The following is a 19,560-nucleotide window of genomic DNA, read 5'->3' on the forward strand; positions in this document are numbered from 1 at the left end:
ACGGCAAACTCAGCATACACTAACCCTGTCCATTTCCTTTCCTCATTGCATTCCTTTCTTCTTTCAAAGCTGGTTCTGTTAGGATCCAGGAGCCCAACTGAGGTTAGGATTTGCCCCTTTTATCTTCACACGACTGTTTATAATAAAATGACTGATATGGACTTCTCCTATTAAAAAGACACCTCCACACCCTGAGCGGCAACCCACTGTGACCCAGCCACGGTGATAAGTGCGTAAACCTATGTGTGCCCATGCCACAGTGAGCGCAAAGGCGCAGAAAATGTCATATAACCAGAAAATAAGAGTTCACAATATACCTTTATTCTTTAACTTATGAACAACATTTAATTTGTTCCTCAAAAGTTACTTATAATTGGCAACAGCTCTTCTCAGATACGTCTCACGTCCGAGAGAGAAGAATTTAGCCCTGGATTTAAAACAAACACACAGAAGGGAAGAAGATGACAACCTTAACTACTAATAACATTCCGCTGTTAGGTTATTGTACAAGACGTCCAAGCTGGCAGTTCTTCTAGAGGCTCTCTTCTGATGAATGAATAGCTGACAGCTTTACATTTACAAGTATCAAACAACGCTTCTGCTTCATTCATAGATTCTCCGAGGCTCCTGCAGCACCACACCACCTTCTGTCATGGCACTCTGCAGTCGTTTCATCTGGTTTTGAAGATCAGGAAAAAACGTAAAAGATTAAGTCAACACCACAAGCTGACAATAGTTCACTTCCCAAGAGAAAGAGAAATAAACAACTGATTTGATCCTTGCTAACTTCCCAGCCTACACTGGTTTTTCAGAAAGTGACCTTAATAATGACACAGATAAGAAAAAAGAGGATGTAGAGATGTCAAGGATTAGCGGCGTTTTAAAATATTCTATAGACAAGATGTTACTGTATGAATAGGAAAGCAGAGTGGTCAACATTATGGCTATGGAATCGGTCACGTGGGTTTGAACCCTGCCCCGTGCCACACGGACTGGGCCAGCCAGCCTCAGCTGACCTACAGAACATGAGTCCTGACACGCTATAGGCTGCTGTGAGGTAATGCACATCAGGATACTCACCTCAGGGTCTGACACTTGGAAAGTACTTAATAAATGGAACTATTATTATGTAAGTATCTAGTGTCAAGAATTAACACAATACCTTTTAACTAAGTACATGAAAACAAAAATACCGAGTCTGAGGCTGCCTCCCAAGGAGTTGGCTGGTAGACCATGAAGTTGATTCCTGCTTCCAAGCACCGCTCTGCCAGCACTCGTCCTACACTCTCACAAGCCACCACATTTCTGGTGCTATAAAGGTGCTTTTTAATGGCCCATTCACGAGTGGATGCCGAAACCACAGCCTGGCCATTGCGATGCTCAACAAGCGCGTCTATGTGATGCTGACTCCTTATAACTCGCAACCTAAACGAGGTGAGAGAATAAAATCATAAAAGAATTCTAAAGATAAATGACTTCAGGTGAATAAATGCCAAAATATTTCTCAAGAATGTAATGTCTAGTTCATTTACTTCAGCATACTTAACCTGGCTTTTGCTTGGGAAAGGTGTTTTTCCCTTGCTCTTATGAGAATATCATCAGCAATAAACCAAACATTTCTACTTAGCCTCAAATATCCAGGAGAAATTTGGTATTTCTGACTGCTGAGATTTACACAGCATCTACTTCAAAAAAGGATTTGAAGAGGCAAAGCTAAGTTGCTGACCCTGCACTGGATAAAAATATACTTACTACATGCTATTGTTTTTTTTTTTTTAAAGGAAGGAAATACTTTATTTTTTGGCCACGCCATGCGGCATGCGGGATCTTAGTTCCCTGACCAGGGATTGAACCCGTGCCTCCTGCATTGGGAGTGTAGAGTCTTAACCACTGAACCCCCCAGGGAAGTCACCTTACTATATGCTTTTATTTTCTAGCTAACGATTTAAATATAAAAACAGAAATCATTAAGTGTACTAGAAGACAACATGGGTGAAGTTTTAAGTAATGTCAAAGTAAGATAAGCCTATTTAACTATATCAAGCTATTTAACATGACCTCAAACTACATCATATGGCTTTTGTTTAAAAAAAAAATTAGGGCTTCCCTGGTGGCACAGTGGTTGAGAGTCTGCCTGCCGATGCAGGGGACACGGGTTCGAGCCCTGGTCTGGGAAGATCCCACATGCCACGGAGCGACTAGGCCCGTGAGCCACAACTGCTGAGCCTGCGCGTCCGGAGCCTGTGCTCCGCAACAAGAGAGGCCACGATAGTGAGAGGCCCGCGCACCGCGATGAAGAGTGGCCCCCGCTTGCCGCAACTAGAGAAAGCCCTCGCACAGAAACGAAGACCCAACGCAGCCATAAATAAATAAATAAATAAAATTTAAAAAAAAATTAACGAAGTTTTCTGCATGCTAAGAAAAACAAAAAAAAACAAAACAGTAAAGTGAAGTCAAAAGGCAAGCAATGAAACAAAAAATATTTTTAAATCCTATATTGTTCTAATTTCCATAATATGTAAAAAGCCTCCTATAATCAATAAGAAAATGACCAGTAACTTAATAAGCAGAGGATGTGGACAGACTGTTCACAGAAAAGAAAAATATTAATGACTCTTAAACCCATGAAAATATGCCCAATCTCACTGCTAAATTGCATGGACAAGACAATTCATTTCAACACTGTTTGAAATCATAAAAGATAATCATCAATAGGGAGTCAGTTAATTAAAACAGCCATGCAACGGTATTTTATTTTTATTTGTTTTTAACATCTTTATTGGAGTATGATTACTTTGCAACGTTGTGTTAGTTTCTGCTGTATAGCAAAGTGAATCAGCTATATGTATACATATATCCCCATATGCCCTCCCTCTTGCGTCTCCCTCCTACCCTCCCTATCCCACCCCTCTAGGTGGTCACAAAGCACTGAGCTGATCTCCCTGTGCTATGCAGCTGCTTCCCACTAGCCATCTATTTCACATTTGGCAGTGTATATATGTCCATGCCACTCTCTCACTTCGTCCCAGCTTACCTTTCCCCCTCCCCATGTCCTCAAGTCCATTCTCTATGTCTGCATCTTTATTCCTGTCCTGCCCCTAGGTTCATCAGAACCTTCTTTTTTTTTTAGATTCCATATATATGTGTTAGCATACGATATTTTTTTTCTCTTTCTGACTTACTTCACTCTGTATGACAGAGTCTAGGTCCATCCACCTCACCACAAATAACTCAATTTCATTTCTTTTTATGGCTGAGTAATATTCCATTGTATATATGTGCCACAGCTTCTTTATCCATTCATCTGTTGATGGACACTTAGATTGCTTCCATATCCTGGGTATTGTAAATAGTGCTGCAATGAACACTGTGGTACATGACTCTTTTTGAATTATGGTTTACTCAGGTATATGCTCAGTAGTGGGATTGCTGGGTCATATGGTAGTTCTATTTCTAGTTTTTTAAGGAACCTCCATACTGTTCTCCACAGTGGCTGTATCAATTTACATTCCCACCAACAGTGCAAGAGGGTTCCCTTTTCTCCACATCCTCTCCAGCATTTATCGTTTGTAGCCTTTTTGATGATGGCCATTCTGACCAGTGTGAGGTGAGACCTCATGGTAGTTTTGATTTGCATTTCTCTAATGATTAGTGATGTTGAGCATCCTTTCATGTGTTTGTTAGCAATCTGTATATCTTCTTTGGAGAAATGTCTATTTAGGTCTTCTGCCCATTTTTGGATTGGCTTGTTTTTTTTGATATTGAGCTGCATGAGCTGCTTGTATATTTTGGAAATTAATCCTTTGTCAGTTGCTTCGTTTGCAAATGTTTTCTCCCATTGTGAGGGCTGTCTTTTCTTCTTCTTTATGGTTTCCTTTGCTGTGCAAAAGCTTTTAAGTTTCATTAGGTCCCATTTGTTTATTTTTGGTTTTATTTCCATTTCTCTAGGAGATGGGTCAAAAAGGATCTTACTGTGATTTATGTCATAGAGTGTTCATGCACATATGGTCACCTTAATCTCTGATAAAGGAGGAAAGAATATACAATGGAGAAAAGACAGCCTCTTCAATACGTGGTGCTGGGAAAACTGGACAGCTACATGTAAAAGAATGAAATTAGAACACTTCCTAACACAGTACACAAAAATAAACTCAAAATGGATTAAGACCTAAACGTAAGGCAATGGTATTTTACACAGTTACTTCAGTTATTTTACATAATTAAGAACAAAGTAGCGGGCTTCCCTGGTGGCGCAGTGGTTGAGAATCTGCCTACTAATGCAGGAGACACGGGTTCGAGCCCTGGTCTGGGAAGATCCCACATGCCACGGAGCAGCTGGGCCCGTGAGCCACAACTACTGAGCCTGCGCGTCTGGAGCCTGTGCCCCGCAACGGGAGGGGCCGCGATAGTGAAAGGCCCGCGCACCGTGATGAAGAGCGGTCCCCGCACCGCGATGAAGAGTGGCCCCCACTTGCCGCAACTAGAGAAAGCCCTCGCACGAACCGAAGACCCAGCACAGCCAAAAATAAATAAATAAATTAATTAATTAATTTAAAAAAAAAAAAAAAAAAAGAACAAAGTAGCAATTTATGATACTGCTGCTAACATTTATTGAACACTTACTGTGCCAGGGAGTCCTAATTGTTTACAGGTATAGCTCATGTCTCAAACTAATCCCATTATTCTTTCTTTCTTTCTTTTTTTTTTTCTTTTTTGGGCTGCAGAAACTGACACAGAAAGGTTAAGTAACTTAGCAAGGTTACAACTAATGAATGGTAAGTAATGAAGCTAGGTAGGATTTAAGTCCAGGGGTCTGGCTCCAGAGCCAATGTTCCCAACCAACACAAAATATTTCCAAGATGTATTTTTAAGTGTGTGTGTGTGTGTGTGTGTGTGTGTGTGTGTGTGTGTGTTTTGGGGGGTGATGGTGAAGGAGGTGGGTGGGGGAATGCAGAACAATGTATATGATGTGGTAAGATATATAATGAAAAAATACAAGTTCATACTTATCTGCATAGACTAGCTCTAGAAGGATACACAGAAACCATAGTCCCTTTTGGATTTTACAACATTTGTATACATTACACATTTAGAAATTAAGTTCATGATAAAGAAAACACTGAAATCAAACATTATACTAAAATTCTTAGTGTGAAATAGCATAAAAAGCACTGGATTTAGAAACGTGGGTTCTACTCCTAGTTTCGCTGGTAGCCCTAGTAAAAATCACAATCTCTTAATCCACGGATCAACACACTTTTTCTGTAAGGGATCAGATAGCAAATATTTTATGGTTTGTAGGCCATATTGTAAGCAGAGAGGGTCGTGGGTCCCTGGAAAAAGAGAACTAGGCATGGCTTTCTTCACATAAGAGAAGCCATTTTTGGCCTAAGCCATTTAGTGATCTAAGCTTGGCCACAACGCCTGCTCTTGAACAGGTCTTGGTAATTAATGATCTTAAGGGAAGTAAGGGAATGCAGGGACAAAGGAAAAGCAGTCAAGAAACAAGAGTTCAGCGGTAAAACAGAGTCCTAGTTCCTCCTCAAGGGAAATATATAACAATCTGATACCGTCTTTAAGTTTCTCCATCCTCAGGTGGAGGATGGAAATAACTATGTTGACCCCTGTGACTTCAATCAACTAACGCTAGGACTCTGTGGACCCTGGCCCCAATTCCATGCTGAATTCTCCTCTGCTCAAGCCCCTTCAGGAATATGCTTGTACCCTTAGCTTAAAGCTCCCCCAGTTTTGCTGTTCCGGGTGACCCTGCCTTGGGGAAGATCCCCAGGGTTCTCCTTACTTGCTGCAACTAATAAATCCTTCCTTCTCCTGATCTTTGGCTTGCTTGTGTCTTCTGGCTTGACATCCACCAAGAGGCGAACCTAGTTTTCAGGTAACAACATGGGTCAACTGCTCAACTCAGCCACGGTAATACCAGAACAGCCAGGTAAGAATGAGTGGTGGCTGGGTGCCCATAAGACTTTCTTTGTGGATAATGAACTTTGAATTTTACACAATTTTCACATCACAAAATATTCTTTGCATTTTTAAAAATCTTTTTTAAAAAGTGTAACAGTATTTAGCCTGCAAGCCAGCTTTGGCCCGGGAGCCATAGTTTGCTGATCCTTGTCTTAAACCATTAGTGCAACAAAGGGGTAGGACTCATTATCTCCAAGGTCACTTCCAATTTTACACTGATAATACTGTGAATGGAGAGATAGGGAAAAAAGGGGGGAAACAGATCTCCAATTATTTAAATAATCCAAATATTAAGTAAAAGTGATAGTTTGGGTATTTCAAAAAAAATTCAGGATTCAAAATTCAGATTATTTTGACGATGAACTGCCTGCCCTCTTTCTTTGACCCACCCCCCTCCTGTCTCCCTAAGCCTCAATTCCCCTGCTCCTGTAAAACGGGGGAAATTACTGCACCTGCTTCAAAAAGTACTTTTAAGGATTAAATGAGAAAATGCATATAAAGCACCTAGCACAGTTCCTGGCAAAGAGAAAGCATTCAATAACTAGCCATCTTTATAACAAAGAATAAACTCCTAAATGTTCTTCCTGCCTCTACCACTGCCCCCTTAAAAATTTGTTCTCCTCAAAGGAACCAGAATGACCTTCCATTCGGGCTCAAATTTTAAATCCCCTCATAGTTTCCCACTGCAGTGAGAATAAAGTCTAAAGCGCTTCCTTGATTTACAAAGCTAATGATGTGTCTCCTACCTGCCTCTCCGTTTACCTCTTGGCCCTCTGAGCTCCAGGTACACAGGCCTTTCAGTTCCCCAAACGCGCCAAGCTCATCCCACCCTAGCTGTTTCCTTTGCTGGGAACGCTCTTCTTGGCAGATAGTTTGGCTTCTTCCTATTTTCCGAGGGGTCTTAGTCAACCAGTCCCCCATTCTAACTTTATCCTCTTTCAGTTTCCTCCATGACACCTACGTATTTATTGTTTGCCGCCCCCCTCCACTAACCCCTCCTAGACCCAGCGCAAGTCAGCTTCCTGAGAGGAGAGTCGCCAGCAGTTACCCGGCACGTTCCTTAAATGAACTGATGAAAACAATTTGCAGGGCACCGTGCATGCTCTGTGGTCAATACCTAGCAGAGTTAATTACCTGTGCCAGAACTCGCGGGAGGGCCACACTGTCCCCCAGCCCCGCTCTTTTCTGGCTACAGCTAAGAGCTCCAGATTCCGGGGGTTCCGGTTGGTGAACTCCGGGGCAACAGCTTCATTTCCTTCGGGGTCCGCTTCAGGCTTCACCGCTGGCTTGGAACTGGTCGACAGCGCTGCCACCCGACACCCTAAGAACGTAAACAACCATACGGATCTTTAAAAAATGACGAAACGGACAAAACAAAAATATGATCTAACTTGTCCCCATCCTCTCCCTCTCAGCTTTCGCGCCCTGGAAGGGGGACAAAAGGTATGTTCGGTCACGGGGTGTAGTCATCACAGACCCTGGTTCTTAATTTTGTACTAGTGTCATCACGATGCTGTTAGCTCGTTTACTTTTCGATGGTATATGTTGAATGCAAAAGATAACCTGCATGTGCACGTTGTGCTGACCCTGGGGAGTAATCAGAGACGTGGGAAGATGAATTACCGGGGTTCCTGCAAACCGACAACAGCTCCCAGAACCCCGACCGAAGCGCCATTGCTGAGGGGAATCGTAGCCAAAACCTCGGAAAGACTTTGCCTCCTTTCCTCACCAGCGTCCCAGCGGCTCGCCGGCCGCAGCCATATTAACTTAGGGAAAGGCCTTAAGAGAACGTACGGTCATAGACGCCTCGACCCGCGCTAACAAGCCCCCTGCCGCTGAGTGGCGGATAGGGCAATCCGTCATCTCCGCTCCTCCAATCAGCGCTTAGGCTGGGGCGCACGCAGGCGCCGGATTCAACCAACTACCTCGCAGCAACGCGCTTGGTGGTTGGCTCACGGCCCGTTAATTCGGGCCGAGCTCATCGGGGGCGTTCCGCGTCCAAGGCACGGACGGCATTTTGTTACCTCGTTTGGGCCCTCGGGTCGCAGAGCATAGACCGATCGTTGTCGGACACACACGCACACGCCATTTGGGCTCTGGGAGGACGGGGCAGCGCGAGATGCAGTTTTCAGAAAAGGTGGTTGTCGTTTTCCCACATGACCCATGGAGCTTATACTCGTGAGCCCAGGAACAAAACCTGCTACTTGTCGCGTGCTCTCCTAGCTAGTTCATACATTTAAGGAAAACAAGAACGCCGGCTTATACACCACCAATTAAGACGCTCAGAACCCCGGCTCTCCCATACACGGCCCCACCCCCCCGTTCCGTCACAGAGCTCCGCCCTACCGACCACCTTTTCTAGAAGGCACTAGAACGTGCAAACGCGCACGCGCAACCTGTGCCTAGTAGGGAAAACTTCGGCTCAGCACCCCCTTCTTCCAGCGGTCCGAGATACTGACTTCCGCCCTCCTACCTTCGCGCCCTTCTCATTCGCTCTCTAATTGAGCGGAAGTGCTGGATCCGCCCCCTTCAGGTTCCTCACTTCCTGCGCGTTCACGATTCTCCACCCTCCTCCCCATTTTTTTTTCCCACCCTGCCCCGCGGCCCGGCCCGGAAGCGGGGAGGAGTGTGGTTCCCAGCAGCCCCTGCGGCGTCGCTCGGGCCTGTTCCACGCCGTCGCCGCTGCTGTGGCCGCCGCCCGGCCCAGGGACAAGACGCTTGTTGCCCGCGGTGTGAGTGAAACTCGACGTGTGCCCTGCCGCGAAGATGGAGGGGCCCTTGTCCGTGTTCGGAGACCGCAGCACTGGGGAGGCGATCCGCTCCCAGAACGGTAAGGGCGGGCGAGGCCTGCGGCGGGCCCGCGGCGGTGCGCCACCCTCCCCTGCCTCGCTGGGGCCGTGGCTGCCGTGGTCACGTCTTTCTTTCTCTCCCCACAAAGGGGCCCCCGGGAGGCACGGGCGGCGTCTCCGACCCGCGGCGGGTCTCGGCACTTCAGGGCGGCAGCGCCCTCTCCCCGCAGCGCGGTTTTAACGAGAACTGCCCGGATGCTGCGGTCGTGAGGCTGGCGAGGCGCGCCCCGGTCTGGAGGGCGGGCTCCGCGCACGGACACGTGCCGCCGCGCCTCGAGTCCCAGGGAGCCGGGTGCCCTGCGCCTTCTGTCCTGATGCTCATCAGGAAGGGCGTCCACTGCAACCTCTGGGTCTCCTTTTAGGGCCATTCACCAGGAAAAACTGGCTTTAGTGGCTCGTTTTACTGAGGGGGAATGGCCATCGGCCACTCTTCAGATGACTTGCCCGTTGTCCCCCCGCAGATTCAGTCCGTACCCGACCTGTCGGTGACCACTTCTTGTAACAGAGCTAGCTGACGAAGTTTTTGTTGAATGTTAAATGATAAACTCATTTTATCTAGTAAGCTTTAATCGCTTAAAGCATTGTTGAGATCGTTTACACTTCAGAAGTCACGAATGCCAGTCCATCGTATCGTCATTTGATAGATTCCTATTTTTTGTCATGAACAAATTTGAAGTATAGTCAGAACCTTTGGATTACCGCTTTTTTGATTCACAAAGGCTTGTTAATTTTAATAAAACTTTTTTTTTCTTAAACCTGCCAGAGTCTGAAGGAAAAGGCCGATACGTGTCTTTTCCTGTTCTGTGTGGAGTGGCAGAATCTGAAATGACGACGGGTAGATTATGTTTTAATTCTGTGAGACAATGGAGTGGGTACTCTACAACACTTGGCGTCCCCTTGGCGGTTGAATTCAGACTGTATGTTACTAGCCACTCCCCTCCCCGTATTAGACTTTTAATAGCTGATTTTCAAATTGGGAAGGATTTGTAGTTTTGAAAAATTAAGAGGCTGTTGCGTGTCACTTACTTTTTTTAGGGTGAAATGATTGTTTCTTGGAATCAAGGATTTTTCTAATTTCATTTCTTTCTTTCATTTCTACAGTCATGGCTGCAGCTTCGATTGCCAATATTGTGAAAAGTTCTCTTGGTCCAGTTGGCTTGGATAAAATGTTAGTGGATGATATTGGTGTAAGTGTATTTAAATATTGTGTTAGTCACTTTAAGGAAAAAAGACGGTTCATAAACACCTCGCTTTGTAAATTCTTTGTTTTTATCAGGATGCTAGTGGTGAAAGGTATACCGAAGGTGAATGTATCATAATGGGGTGTTCTAACTTAGGGGATATTCTGTTTCTGTGGGTGAATATGTCATTTTTTCTTCCCCGGGAAATTTCTTAGGATGTAACCATTACTAATGATGGTGCGACCATCCTGAAGTTGCTGGAGGTGGAACACCCTGCAGCCAGAGTTCTTTGCGAGCTCGCTGACTTGCAGGACAAAGAAGTGGGAGACGGAACTACCTCCGTGGTAGGTAAAGACTAATGGACTATTGGCTAAATACTAGTATTCCTCTTAAAATCAAATTTTCAGAAAGTGAAGCCAGAGGTAAGTCATTTGTTTTGAGGGTAGTGGTTCAGAAACAAAATTTGAAGACTTGTGGTTATAGCTAGTTTGTACAATTCAAGTAGAAAAGAAACTTAAGAGATAATTTAATATAATCCTCACTTTAAATGTTTTTGCGAGTTTTACGAATTTTTTCTCAGCTGCTATTCATGCATCCCGCGGAATTTTTTTTAATGGTGTTTTTTTAAAGGAAAAAAAAGTGTCGTTTTTTTTCTCCTCCCCTCACAGCCTGAGGCCCAGGAATTCCTAAAACATTACCAGTTTTTTTAAAAACAACGTGTTTTTATATTTTAAAGGCTGACAAGTGATCTCATGAGTTCAAATGGGAGTTTGAGAAAGTTTGTAAACGCGATCAGTAACATGATTTAAACTCCTCGAAGATCACCCAGCACCCTGATGTAGTAGAAACACTATTATTTGGTGAGGAGCAAATAATAATTTGCTGTAAAGAAACAAGCAATGGTTTGTGGTAGAAAATGGTTGTTTCTAGATTAAACTTTAAGCCATGGAAGAATGGAATCTATCTCTTCTAAAATAACGATAATAGTCTTTGTTAAGTAACTTGTTTATGATAACATAGTTTTTTAAATACAACTATAATTTCCCCCAAAAGATGCAGACAAAATTTTTTCAAAGTTTTTTTTGATTAAAAAATAATTTTTGGTGTCCTTAGAAGGATGATTTTTTAAATAATAACGTAAAATAGTACAGATTAAGAATTCCCTGGCGGTTCAGTGGTTAGGACTCCGCACTTTCACTGCCGAGGGCCTGGGTTCAATCCCTGGTTGGGGAACTAGTATCCTGCAAGCCGTGCACAGCCAAATAAATAAATAAATAGTACAGATAATCTGAGTGGTCAGGCTCTTCATTTAGCTTATGTTGAGCACTTCATCTTGAAGAGTAATGGATGTGTCTCCTGTTGTTGTACTGTAGAACTAATTTATTGGCCAGAACACTTTTCTGACTCTTATCTGGCTTTAGCCATTTGCGTATAAAATACCGTGTAGGGGTGTCTTTTTTTCTGGTTTCTAATAAGCAGTATGCATTTCACCACTGTTACCATTCTGGTTCTTAATATCTGATGCGTGTTAGTGTTGTTTTTACATATGTGTTGCACATAATGTCAGGCTATTATGAGAGTAATGGATGTTTTCTCTGCAGGTTATTATTGCAGCAGAACTTCTAAAAAATGCAGATGAACTAGTCAAACAGAAAATTCATCCCACATCAGTTATTAGTGGCTATCGACTTGCTTGCAAGTAAGATTGTTTACATTCAGAGAAAATTTTATATATTATTTGATGTAATAGTTGCCAACAGTCTGTTCTTTAAATGTTTCAATTCATGGCTAAATTTTACTTTGAAAAAGTTGTATTTTAGCATTTAAGCAGTTAACATTTGAAGTAAGAAGTTGGGTCAGTATCCTTTTCTTCCCATTTGACTACCACATTATCTCCTAATAATAGATTTAGTGGCTATGCTTATGGGATAGATTAAAATTGCCGTGATCTGAAGAGGGAGGATTATTTGTGTCCTCCTCCTATATGAAATGGCTGAACAGAAAATTGATGCCTCTGACATCCTGACACAACGATAAAGCAAAAATTTTGAGTAGTGAATTTATGTTTTCTTCCCAACACTTCAAACAGGGAAGCAGTGCGTTATATCAATGAGAATCTAATTATTAACACTGATGAACTTGGAAAGGATTGCCTGATCAATGCTGCTAAGACATCGATGTCTTCCAAAATCATTGGAATGTATCCTTGTGCTGGTCCAGTAAAGTTTAGGCTTTTTAAAAAGTAAGATGCTGTGTTAGTTTTTGTGCCAGATGATGCTGTATTGAAATTGCCTGTTCCCTTCTTTCCTAGGGGGAAAGGTAATACAAAGTATGTGTAATAGTAGTATGCAGATAGTGATAAATAGTACTCTAACATTTTGGTGGCATATATAATGGCTGTTTCTTTGATGAGATTGCTAAAAGGAAGTGCCTTTGAATTACCCTTGATTTTCATGTGCACCCACTGTCCATCCCGAGTCTCTTGTTCTCCTTAACTGTTGGCTTAGAAGTGGTGATTTCTTTGCTAATATAGTGGTAGATGCTGTACTTGCTGTTAAATACACGGATGTCAGAGGCCAGCCTCGCTATCCAGTCAATTCCATTAATATTCTGAAAGCCCATGGGAGAAGTCAGATGGAAAGTATGCTCATCAATGGCTATGCACTCAACTGTGTGGTGGGATCCCAGGGTAAGGCTTATGGTTTGATTTGGTCATGTAATGAGAATACTGAAGGATAAAGTTAGCTGTTTGTGGACTGTATAACTACATTTTCAGGTGAACTATCCAGGATGTGCATTTACTGTTCTTTAGTGAAGCCCAGAGAAAAAGGAAATGGTACATAATGTTGCCATTTCCTCTTTTGTAGTTTAATTACATATAACTTAAGAAAAACGCAAATTAAAAGAGCACGTGTGTTTAATGCCACTTAAGTGTTTGTTTCTAAGGTTAAAAGTAATCTAAATTCGTGTGTTTACATATAACAATTTAAAATATCTTCAGATCTCTAAGGATAGGTGTGTTTTATAAAAGGTAACAATATTATAGTTACTATAAAGGTACTTAATGTTATGTTCAATTTTAGGCATGCCCAAGAGAATAGTTAATGCAAAAATTGCTTGCCTTGACTTCAGCCTGCAGAAAACAAAAATGAAGCTTGGTGTACAAGTGGTTATTACAGACCCTGAAAAACTGGACCAGATTAGACAGAGGTATGTTGAGAGATTCATTTTTGACCTTGGACAGGGGGTGTTTGTAAAGTACCCTTTTCTAGAGCAGGTGACAGTAAACTAAAAAGAATGAGTGGTAGGTCTAATAGGTAGCAGGGTATGATGATTAGGCAAGTAGTTTTTTTTTTCAAGTGTGAGTGTCTTGGAGGACTTTAAAAATTAACATTTTTAACCAAAGTTTTAACCGAAGTCAAACTATATTTTACCTAAACTGCCCGGAAAATTAGAAAACATGGTGATGATTTAAGAGAGATTTGGGTGATACATGAAAATCAACATTTTATGGAATTTTGGTTTTATGAGTATATTGATATTAAGGCTTTGAAGATACATCCAGGAATGTATTTCCTCAAGTGGTACAAGAACCAAACAGTATAGTGTTGACTCTGCCAGTTACCAGGTAGTTCATACGGCCGTATCTATCGACTGGCATGCTAGAGAGCTAGTTGGGAAGATGTACTCCCTTTTTTTTTCCTTCTTTGATTTTTGGTCGCACCATGCGGCACACGGGATCTTAGTTCACCAACCAGGGATCGCATCCCCTGCTGTGGAAGCACGAAGTCTTAACTGCTGGACCACCAGGGAAGTCCCAAGATGTAGTCTTAAATTTATCTGCATGTGTACTCTTTCCATCAAAGGTCAGCCCCTCTAAAATAAGTGTTCCAGATCCTGTTGCCTTCTGCTTTTAGAGTCTTGCTTCCTCTATTATTCTTTCTCAACTGCATCTTCAACTGTTAATTCTACTCTTCGTTCCGTTCTGGATTCCACTTGTACCTCTCATCCCTAAATAAAAGCCTCTTGTGCCCCCACCTGTTCCAGTTACTCTCTATCCTTCCTCAGTTCTTTATAGCCAGATGTCACAAGAGTGATTCACACAAAAACCTTCCTGGTGTTCTATTTCTCATACCCTTTTCAACTGTGTTCTCCACTGGAGGACCGCTTGCTCGGGTCACTAGTGATCACTGCTGTGAAATTCATTAGACATGTTCAGTTTCCACTTGACTTTTATCAAGTCTTTGACTGCTTGAAAGACTTTCGGAGGATAGAGCAGCTTTGTGATACTACCTCATCTGTATTCCTGTGCCTGGGTGGCCAACGTCTCTATGCGGGAGACTCCCAAATCTATTTCTCTGAGCTTTAATTGATTGAATGCCTCTTAAGCACCTCAAAGTCATTATGTCTAAAATTGAACTTGTGATGATACCTCCAAATCTGCTCTTTGCCATTTTAGTTAGGGACCCCTCTATTCAGGCAGAAGACTGGGAAGTGTCTGTAACTCCTTTTTACTTAATACTCTTTCCCTTTCTCATCTGTCATCAAGACCGCTTGATTTCTATCTATAAATTAAATCTCAAATTCACCTGCTTTCCATTTCCATTTTCTTGCCCAGACTATTGCAGAGGTACCCAAGCTGGTCGTCTTGGTTTCAGTCTTGTTCCTGCCCAGGCGATTCTCCTCATAGCAGCCAAGTGGATCTCGTTAGAACCTTTTGGAGGCTTCCCATCACTCTAGGATAGGTTTTTAAATTCCTTATGTAACTCTTTTTACTGTGCTCTAGCACGGCTGAAACTAGAATCCACCAAAGCTCTACTTCCACAGGCCCCTAAGAGTGTTCCTTCGTCTGCCCAAAATATATTCTGTGCCTACTTGTTTTGGCTGGTTAATTTTTTTTTAATTTGTTAATAAATTTATTTATTTTTGGCTGTGTTGGGTCTTCGTTTCTGTGCGAGGGCTTTCTCCAGTTGTGGCGAGCGGGGGCCACTCTTCATCGCGGTGCACGGGCCTCTCACTGTCGCGGCCTCTCGTTGCGGAGCACAAGGCTCCAGACGCGCAGGCTCAGTAGTTGTGGCACACGGGCTTAGTTGCTCCGTGGCATGTGGGATCCTCCCGGGCCAGGGCTCGAACCCATGTCCCCTGCATCGGCAGGCAGACTCTCAACCACTGCGCCACCAGGGAAGCCCTGGCTGGTTAATTTTTGTTTATTTTTTAGTTGATAAATCTCTCAAAGAAGCTTTTCTTTCCCCCTCAATCTGAATTATTCTCTACTGTGAGCTCCTGTACTTTGTCTTCCTGGGGCTTAACCACAGTTTCTAACTATGTATTTGTCTTAAATTGTAAGCTCGATGAAGGTAGAGGTTGAATGATTTCCTTTGCTTTATAGCCCCCATCCTTAGTATCATGTTTGACATACAGTATTTGTTTAGTGTATATACAGAGAGTTTTATTTTGAGGTTCACCTTTAACTCATTTCACTTTAAAGATCCTTTTATCTCATCTACTATTCTTTGAATAAGTAAAATGGTTTCAACTGTCTATAGATTGGCTATTTTTCAAATCTGTTTATGTTTCTCATAGTTTGTGATTTCCATTTCCTTCTGGCAGTTTCACCTGAGTATCCCAGGGGCTTCAGACTCATCTTGTTGAAACAGGAACTCTTTTGTCATCTTGCACCCCAACCTTTTAGTATTTATTTCACTCCAGGAGTCAGTGGCTGAACCTCCCAGTTACCCAAGCCATAAACTTTGACTACTCTGCTCAAGCCATCTATTCTCAGATAGACTCACCTCCAATTATCGCCTTGTTGTCTTCATTCCTTCATCTTTTGAACACACCGATTGATAACGTTAGTGTCACTTAAAAATATTAAACAACTTCTCAGTTCAGACTCTAACATCCCTACAAGGTTCTTCATTTTTTGATCCCACCTGCAGTTTCAACTCTGGACCCCTCTATTAACTCCAGACCTTCAACTTTCCTTGTCCCACCTGCCAGGCTGGATACATGGCTCTCATGCACTTGTAATCTCTGTACTGCACTGAGTAACATTAGCCCTGGAGTTTGGTTGTCCCAGATCCTTGAAGGCAGGGACACTGCTTCCTTTCTAACCACAGTTCTTGGTTAAGAACTCAGATTGGGGTGGGGGAGAGCTAACTGGTAGTTTTTAATCCCTTTTCTGTAAATTGGACTGATTTAAATTCTGGTCATAGAAGGGAGAGAATAGTTTTTTTTTTTTTGGCTGCATTGGGTCTTTGTTGCTGTGCGCGGGCTTTCTCTAGTTGCGGTAAGCAGGGGCTACTCTTCGTTGCATTGCGCGGGCTTCTTATTGCGGTGGCTTCTCTTGTTGCAGAGCGCGGGCTCTAGGTGCGCGGGCTTCAGTAGTTGCGGCTCGCGGGCTGTAGAGCGCAGGCTTAGTAGTTGTGGCGCACAGGCTTAGTTGCTCTGCGGCATATGGGATCTTCCCAGACCAGGGGTTGAACCCGTGTGCACTGGCAGGTGGATTTTTTTTTTTTTTTTTTTTTTAATTTATTTTTGGCTGTGTTGGGTCTTCGTTGCTGCATGCAGGCTTTTCTCTAGTTGTGGCGGGCGCGGGCTACTCTTCGTTGCAGTGCTCGGACTTCTCATTGCGGTGGCTTCTCTTGTTGAGGAGCACGGGCTCTAGGCACGTGGGCTTCAGTAGTTGTGGCTCGTGGGCTCTAGAGTGCAGGCTCAGTAGTTGTGGCGCACGGGCTTAGTTGCTCCGCGGCATGTGGGATCTTCCTGGACCGGGGCTCGAACCTGTGTCCTCTGCATTGGCAGGCGGATTCTCAACCACTGCGCCACCAGGAACGTCCCGGCAGGTGGATTCTTAACCACTGCGTCACCAGGGAAGTCCCTAGTTAATATAATTTAATCTGCAATTATTTTGTGAAAAATACTTAATGGAAGTTCGAGCTATATTTAACATAAAAAAACACAGCAGATAAGTTTGGGTTACTACTCAAATACTTCATCTTTGTAGAGAATCAGATATCGCCAAGGAGCGAATCCAGAAGATCCTGGCAACTGGTGCCAATGTTATTCTAACCACTGGTGGAATTGATGACATGTGTCTGAAGTATTTTGTGGAGACTGGTGCTATGGCAGTTCGAAGAGTTTTAAAAAGGGACCTTAAACGCGTTGCTAAAGCTTCCGGAGGTGAGTGTCCTGCCGGCTCTCGGATACTGTTACTACACGGGACCATGTCTCTTTACATTGGATGTTAACAATAAGCAGTTCCAGAAACGTAATAGTTTTTACTTTTTACTCCCTTAATGCTTTGTGCTACAAATACATGTATAGAGGCGTGTTTTTATGTAACTGGGCAAGTTCTTCTACTTGCTCCACCTCAGTGGCATGGTTCCATCTTAGGATAAAAGGACAGTTGCTTGCCTGATGCTTAACTGTAAACCTTAACCTTAAACTGACCTTTATATGTCACCTCTATCATAAATACATGTGTCTGAATCTAAGGCAGGATTTGAAAATATTCATGAAAGAACAGTGTTTACAGATCTTTGTAATTACTTTAATAGCAACTATTCTGTCGACCCTGGCCAATTTGGAAGGTGAAGAAACTTTTGAAGCTTCAATGTTGGGACAAGCAGAAGAGGTGGTACAGGAGAGAATCTGCGATGATGAACTGATCTTGATTAAAAAGTAAGAGCTACTTTCTAAATTATAAAGCTCTACAGATTTTATTTATTAATAAGTGCAAATAGGTCACCTTCCCATTTATTTGCTGCTGTAGTCTTTCAGTGATATAAGCAGTTATACGCATGGGATAAAATAATGTTGGGCCATTGTAAATTGAGGTGAAGTAACCATTTCATCTCTTCTCCGTGGTCTAGACATTGCTTCCATGTCTAAATGTCCTGTGTAAGCAGGATTTAATCAAGGCACTTAGATTGCATTTATGCACAGATTTATTAAAGCATTGATTTGAGAATTTCACTTTTTTAAATAGCACTAAGGCTCGTACCTCTGCGTCGGTCATCTTACGCGGAGCAAATGATTTCATGTGTGACGAGATGGAGCGCTCTTTACATGATGCGCTTTGTGTGGTGAAGAGAGTTCTGGAGTCGAAATCTGTGGTTCCTGGTGGCGGCGCCGTAGAAGCGGCCCTGTCCATATACCTCGAAAACTACGCAACCAGCATGGTAAGAACGTCCGGAAGCCCGTTTTCGTTTCTAGAAGGGCATGGCACTTCGTTCATGTGAATACGTCTCTTCTGAGACCTTAGCTGCTGCTGTGGGTTTTTATTTTCTTCCTTTTGTGAAGACACCTCATTGTCTTTCTTCTTAGGGTTCCCGGGAACAGCTTGCTATTGCCGAGTTTGCAAGATCTCTTCTTGTTATTCCCAATACTCTGGCAGTTAATGCTGCCCAAGACTCCATAGATCTGGTTGCAAAATTAAGAGCTTTTCATAATGAGGCTCAAGTTAACCCCGAACGCAAAAATCTAAAATGGTAAGCATGCTTAACATTTTTCATTGTCATCTGTATATCAGATATGGTTGTTTGGTTTTTGTTTTAAACTCATGAAGGGTGATGACTAGTGATTATTAGCAATGGTGTGTCTTAGTTATCAAATCGGATTCTTCACCTCTCCCTGCTGCTCTGGGTAGAGTCATTTACCTACAATAGGAAGGTTCCAGAGAGAAAATTATTTTTGGGTGGTCCACACCTGTTTTTAAGCAACTTCCTTTTAAATGATGTTTAGATAAAATTTACTATCATCTAGGCTTTCTACACCTCTTTCAGTGCTGAATTTGTTTATCCATAATCAATTACTTTAGACTTAAAGGGATCTACTGTAAGGTCCCAACGTTTCCCAAGGTTAACATTTGAATGGAATAGCTGGCACTAATGAGATTACCACCTAGTCAACTTTTTAAATATTTATTTGGCTGCGCCGGGCCTTAGTTGCGACGTGTGGGATTTTCAGTTGCAGCGTGCGGGCTCTTAGTTGTGGCGTGTGGGATCTAGTTCCCTGGCCAGGGATTGAACCCGGGCCCCCTGCATTGGGAATGTGGAGTCTTAACCACTGGACCACCAGGGAAGTCCCCCTAGTCAACTTTTAAAGGGGTGGAATAGGATGGGTGTGAATTATGAAAGAGGCCATTTAATAGGTTTTTTTTCTAAATTGCAGGATCGGTCTTGACTTGGTCAATGGTAAACCCCGAGACAACAAACAAGCAGGGGTGTTTGAACCAACCATAGTTAAAGTTAAAAGTTTGAAATTTGCAACTGAAGCTGCAATTACCATTCTTCGAATTGATGATCTTATTAAATTACACCCAGAAAGCAAAGATGATAAGCATGGAGGTTACGAAGATGCTGTTCACTCTGGAGCCCTTGATGACTGATCTCTTTTATTTATGACAATGTTAGACGCAGTTATCTTGTTGTACCTCGAGTATTACACATTAAAGTGCAAAAAGCTGTCAAGTCTTGGGATTCTTGTGAAGTGGGAGATAGTTTCCATCCTCACTTTGGTCCTCTGATTTCACTAACTTAGTATTTTAT

General features: G+C 42.8%; 2 protein-coding genes and 2 non-coding genes across 5 annotated transcripts; 3 read left to right on the forward strand and 1 right to left on the reverse strand.

The window, feature by feature from the left end:
- Window positions 1-299: 299 nt before the first annotated feature.
- MRPL18 (mitochondrial ribosomal protein L18) lies at window positions 300-7,770 on the reverse strand. 2 transcript variants are annotated; one of them, XM_028167456.2, is made up of 4 exons: window positions 7,603-7,770; window positions 7,114-7,300; window positions 1,343-1,425; window positions 300-675 (listed from the first exon to the last, which is right to left on the reverse strand). In XM_028167456.2, exons 1-4 carry the CDS (start codon window positions 7,652-7,654, stop codon window positions 608-610), a joined length of 390 nt encoding a protein of 129 aa, XP_028023257.2. In that variant the 5' UTR covers window positions 7,655-7,770; the 3' UTR covers window positions 300-607. The 2 variants fall into 2 exon arrangements, with proteins under 2 accessions (XP_028023257.2, XP_007186161.2); XM_007186099.2 differs by having other exon boundaries at window positions 1,194-1,425; window positions 7,603-7,763.
- An 817-nt stretch (window positions 7,771-8,587) lies between these two features.
- Window positions 8,588-19,478, forward strand: TCP1 (t-complex 1). Its single transcript, XM_007186101.2, has 12 exons — window positions 8,588-8,809; window positions 9,930-10,015; window positions 10,225-10,353; window positions 11,611-11,708; window positions 12,099-12,209; window positions 12,517-12,698; window positions 13,093-13,219; window positions 17,016-17,191; window positions 17,569-17,692; window positions 18,000-18,192; window positions 18,338-18,501; window positions 19,184-19,478. Exons 1-12 carry the CDS (start codon window positions 8,746-8,748, stop codon window positions 19,398-19,400), a joined length of 1,671 nt encoding a protein of 556 aa, XP_007186163.1. The 5' UTR covers window positions 8,588-8,745; the 3' UTR covers window positions 19,401-19,478.
- Window positions 11,879-12,016, forward strand: LOC114238354 (small nucleolar RNA SNORA29). Its single transcript, XR_003623747.1, has one exon. It is a non-coding gene; the product is annotated as a small nucleolar RNA SNORA29 (small nucleolar RNA).
- Window positions 17,760-17,889, forward strand: LOC114238353 (small nucleolar RNA SNORA20). Its single transcript, XR_003623746.1, has one exon. It is a non-coding gene; the product is annotated as a small nucleolar RNA SNORA20 (small nucleolar RNA).
- Window positions 19,479-19,560: the final 82 nt, after the last annotated feature.

The sequence above is a fragment of the Balaenoptera acutorostrata genome, chromosome 14 (genome assembly GCF_949987535.1).
Source record: "Balaenoptera acutorostrata chromosome 14, mBalAcu1.1, whole genome shotgun sequence".
Lineage (NCBI taxonomy): Eukaryota > Metazoa > Chordata > Mammalia > Artiodactyla > Balaenopteridae > Balaenoptera > Balaenoptera acutorostrata.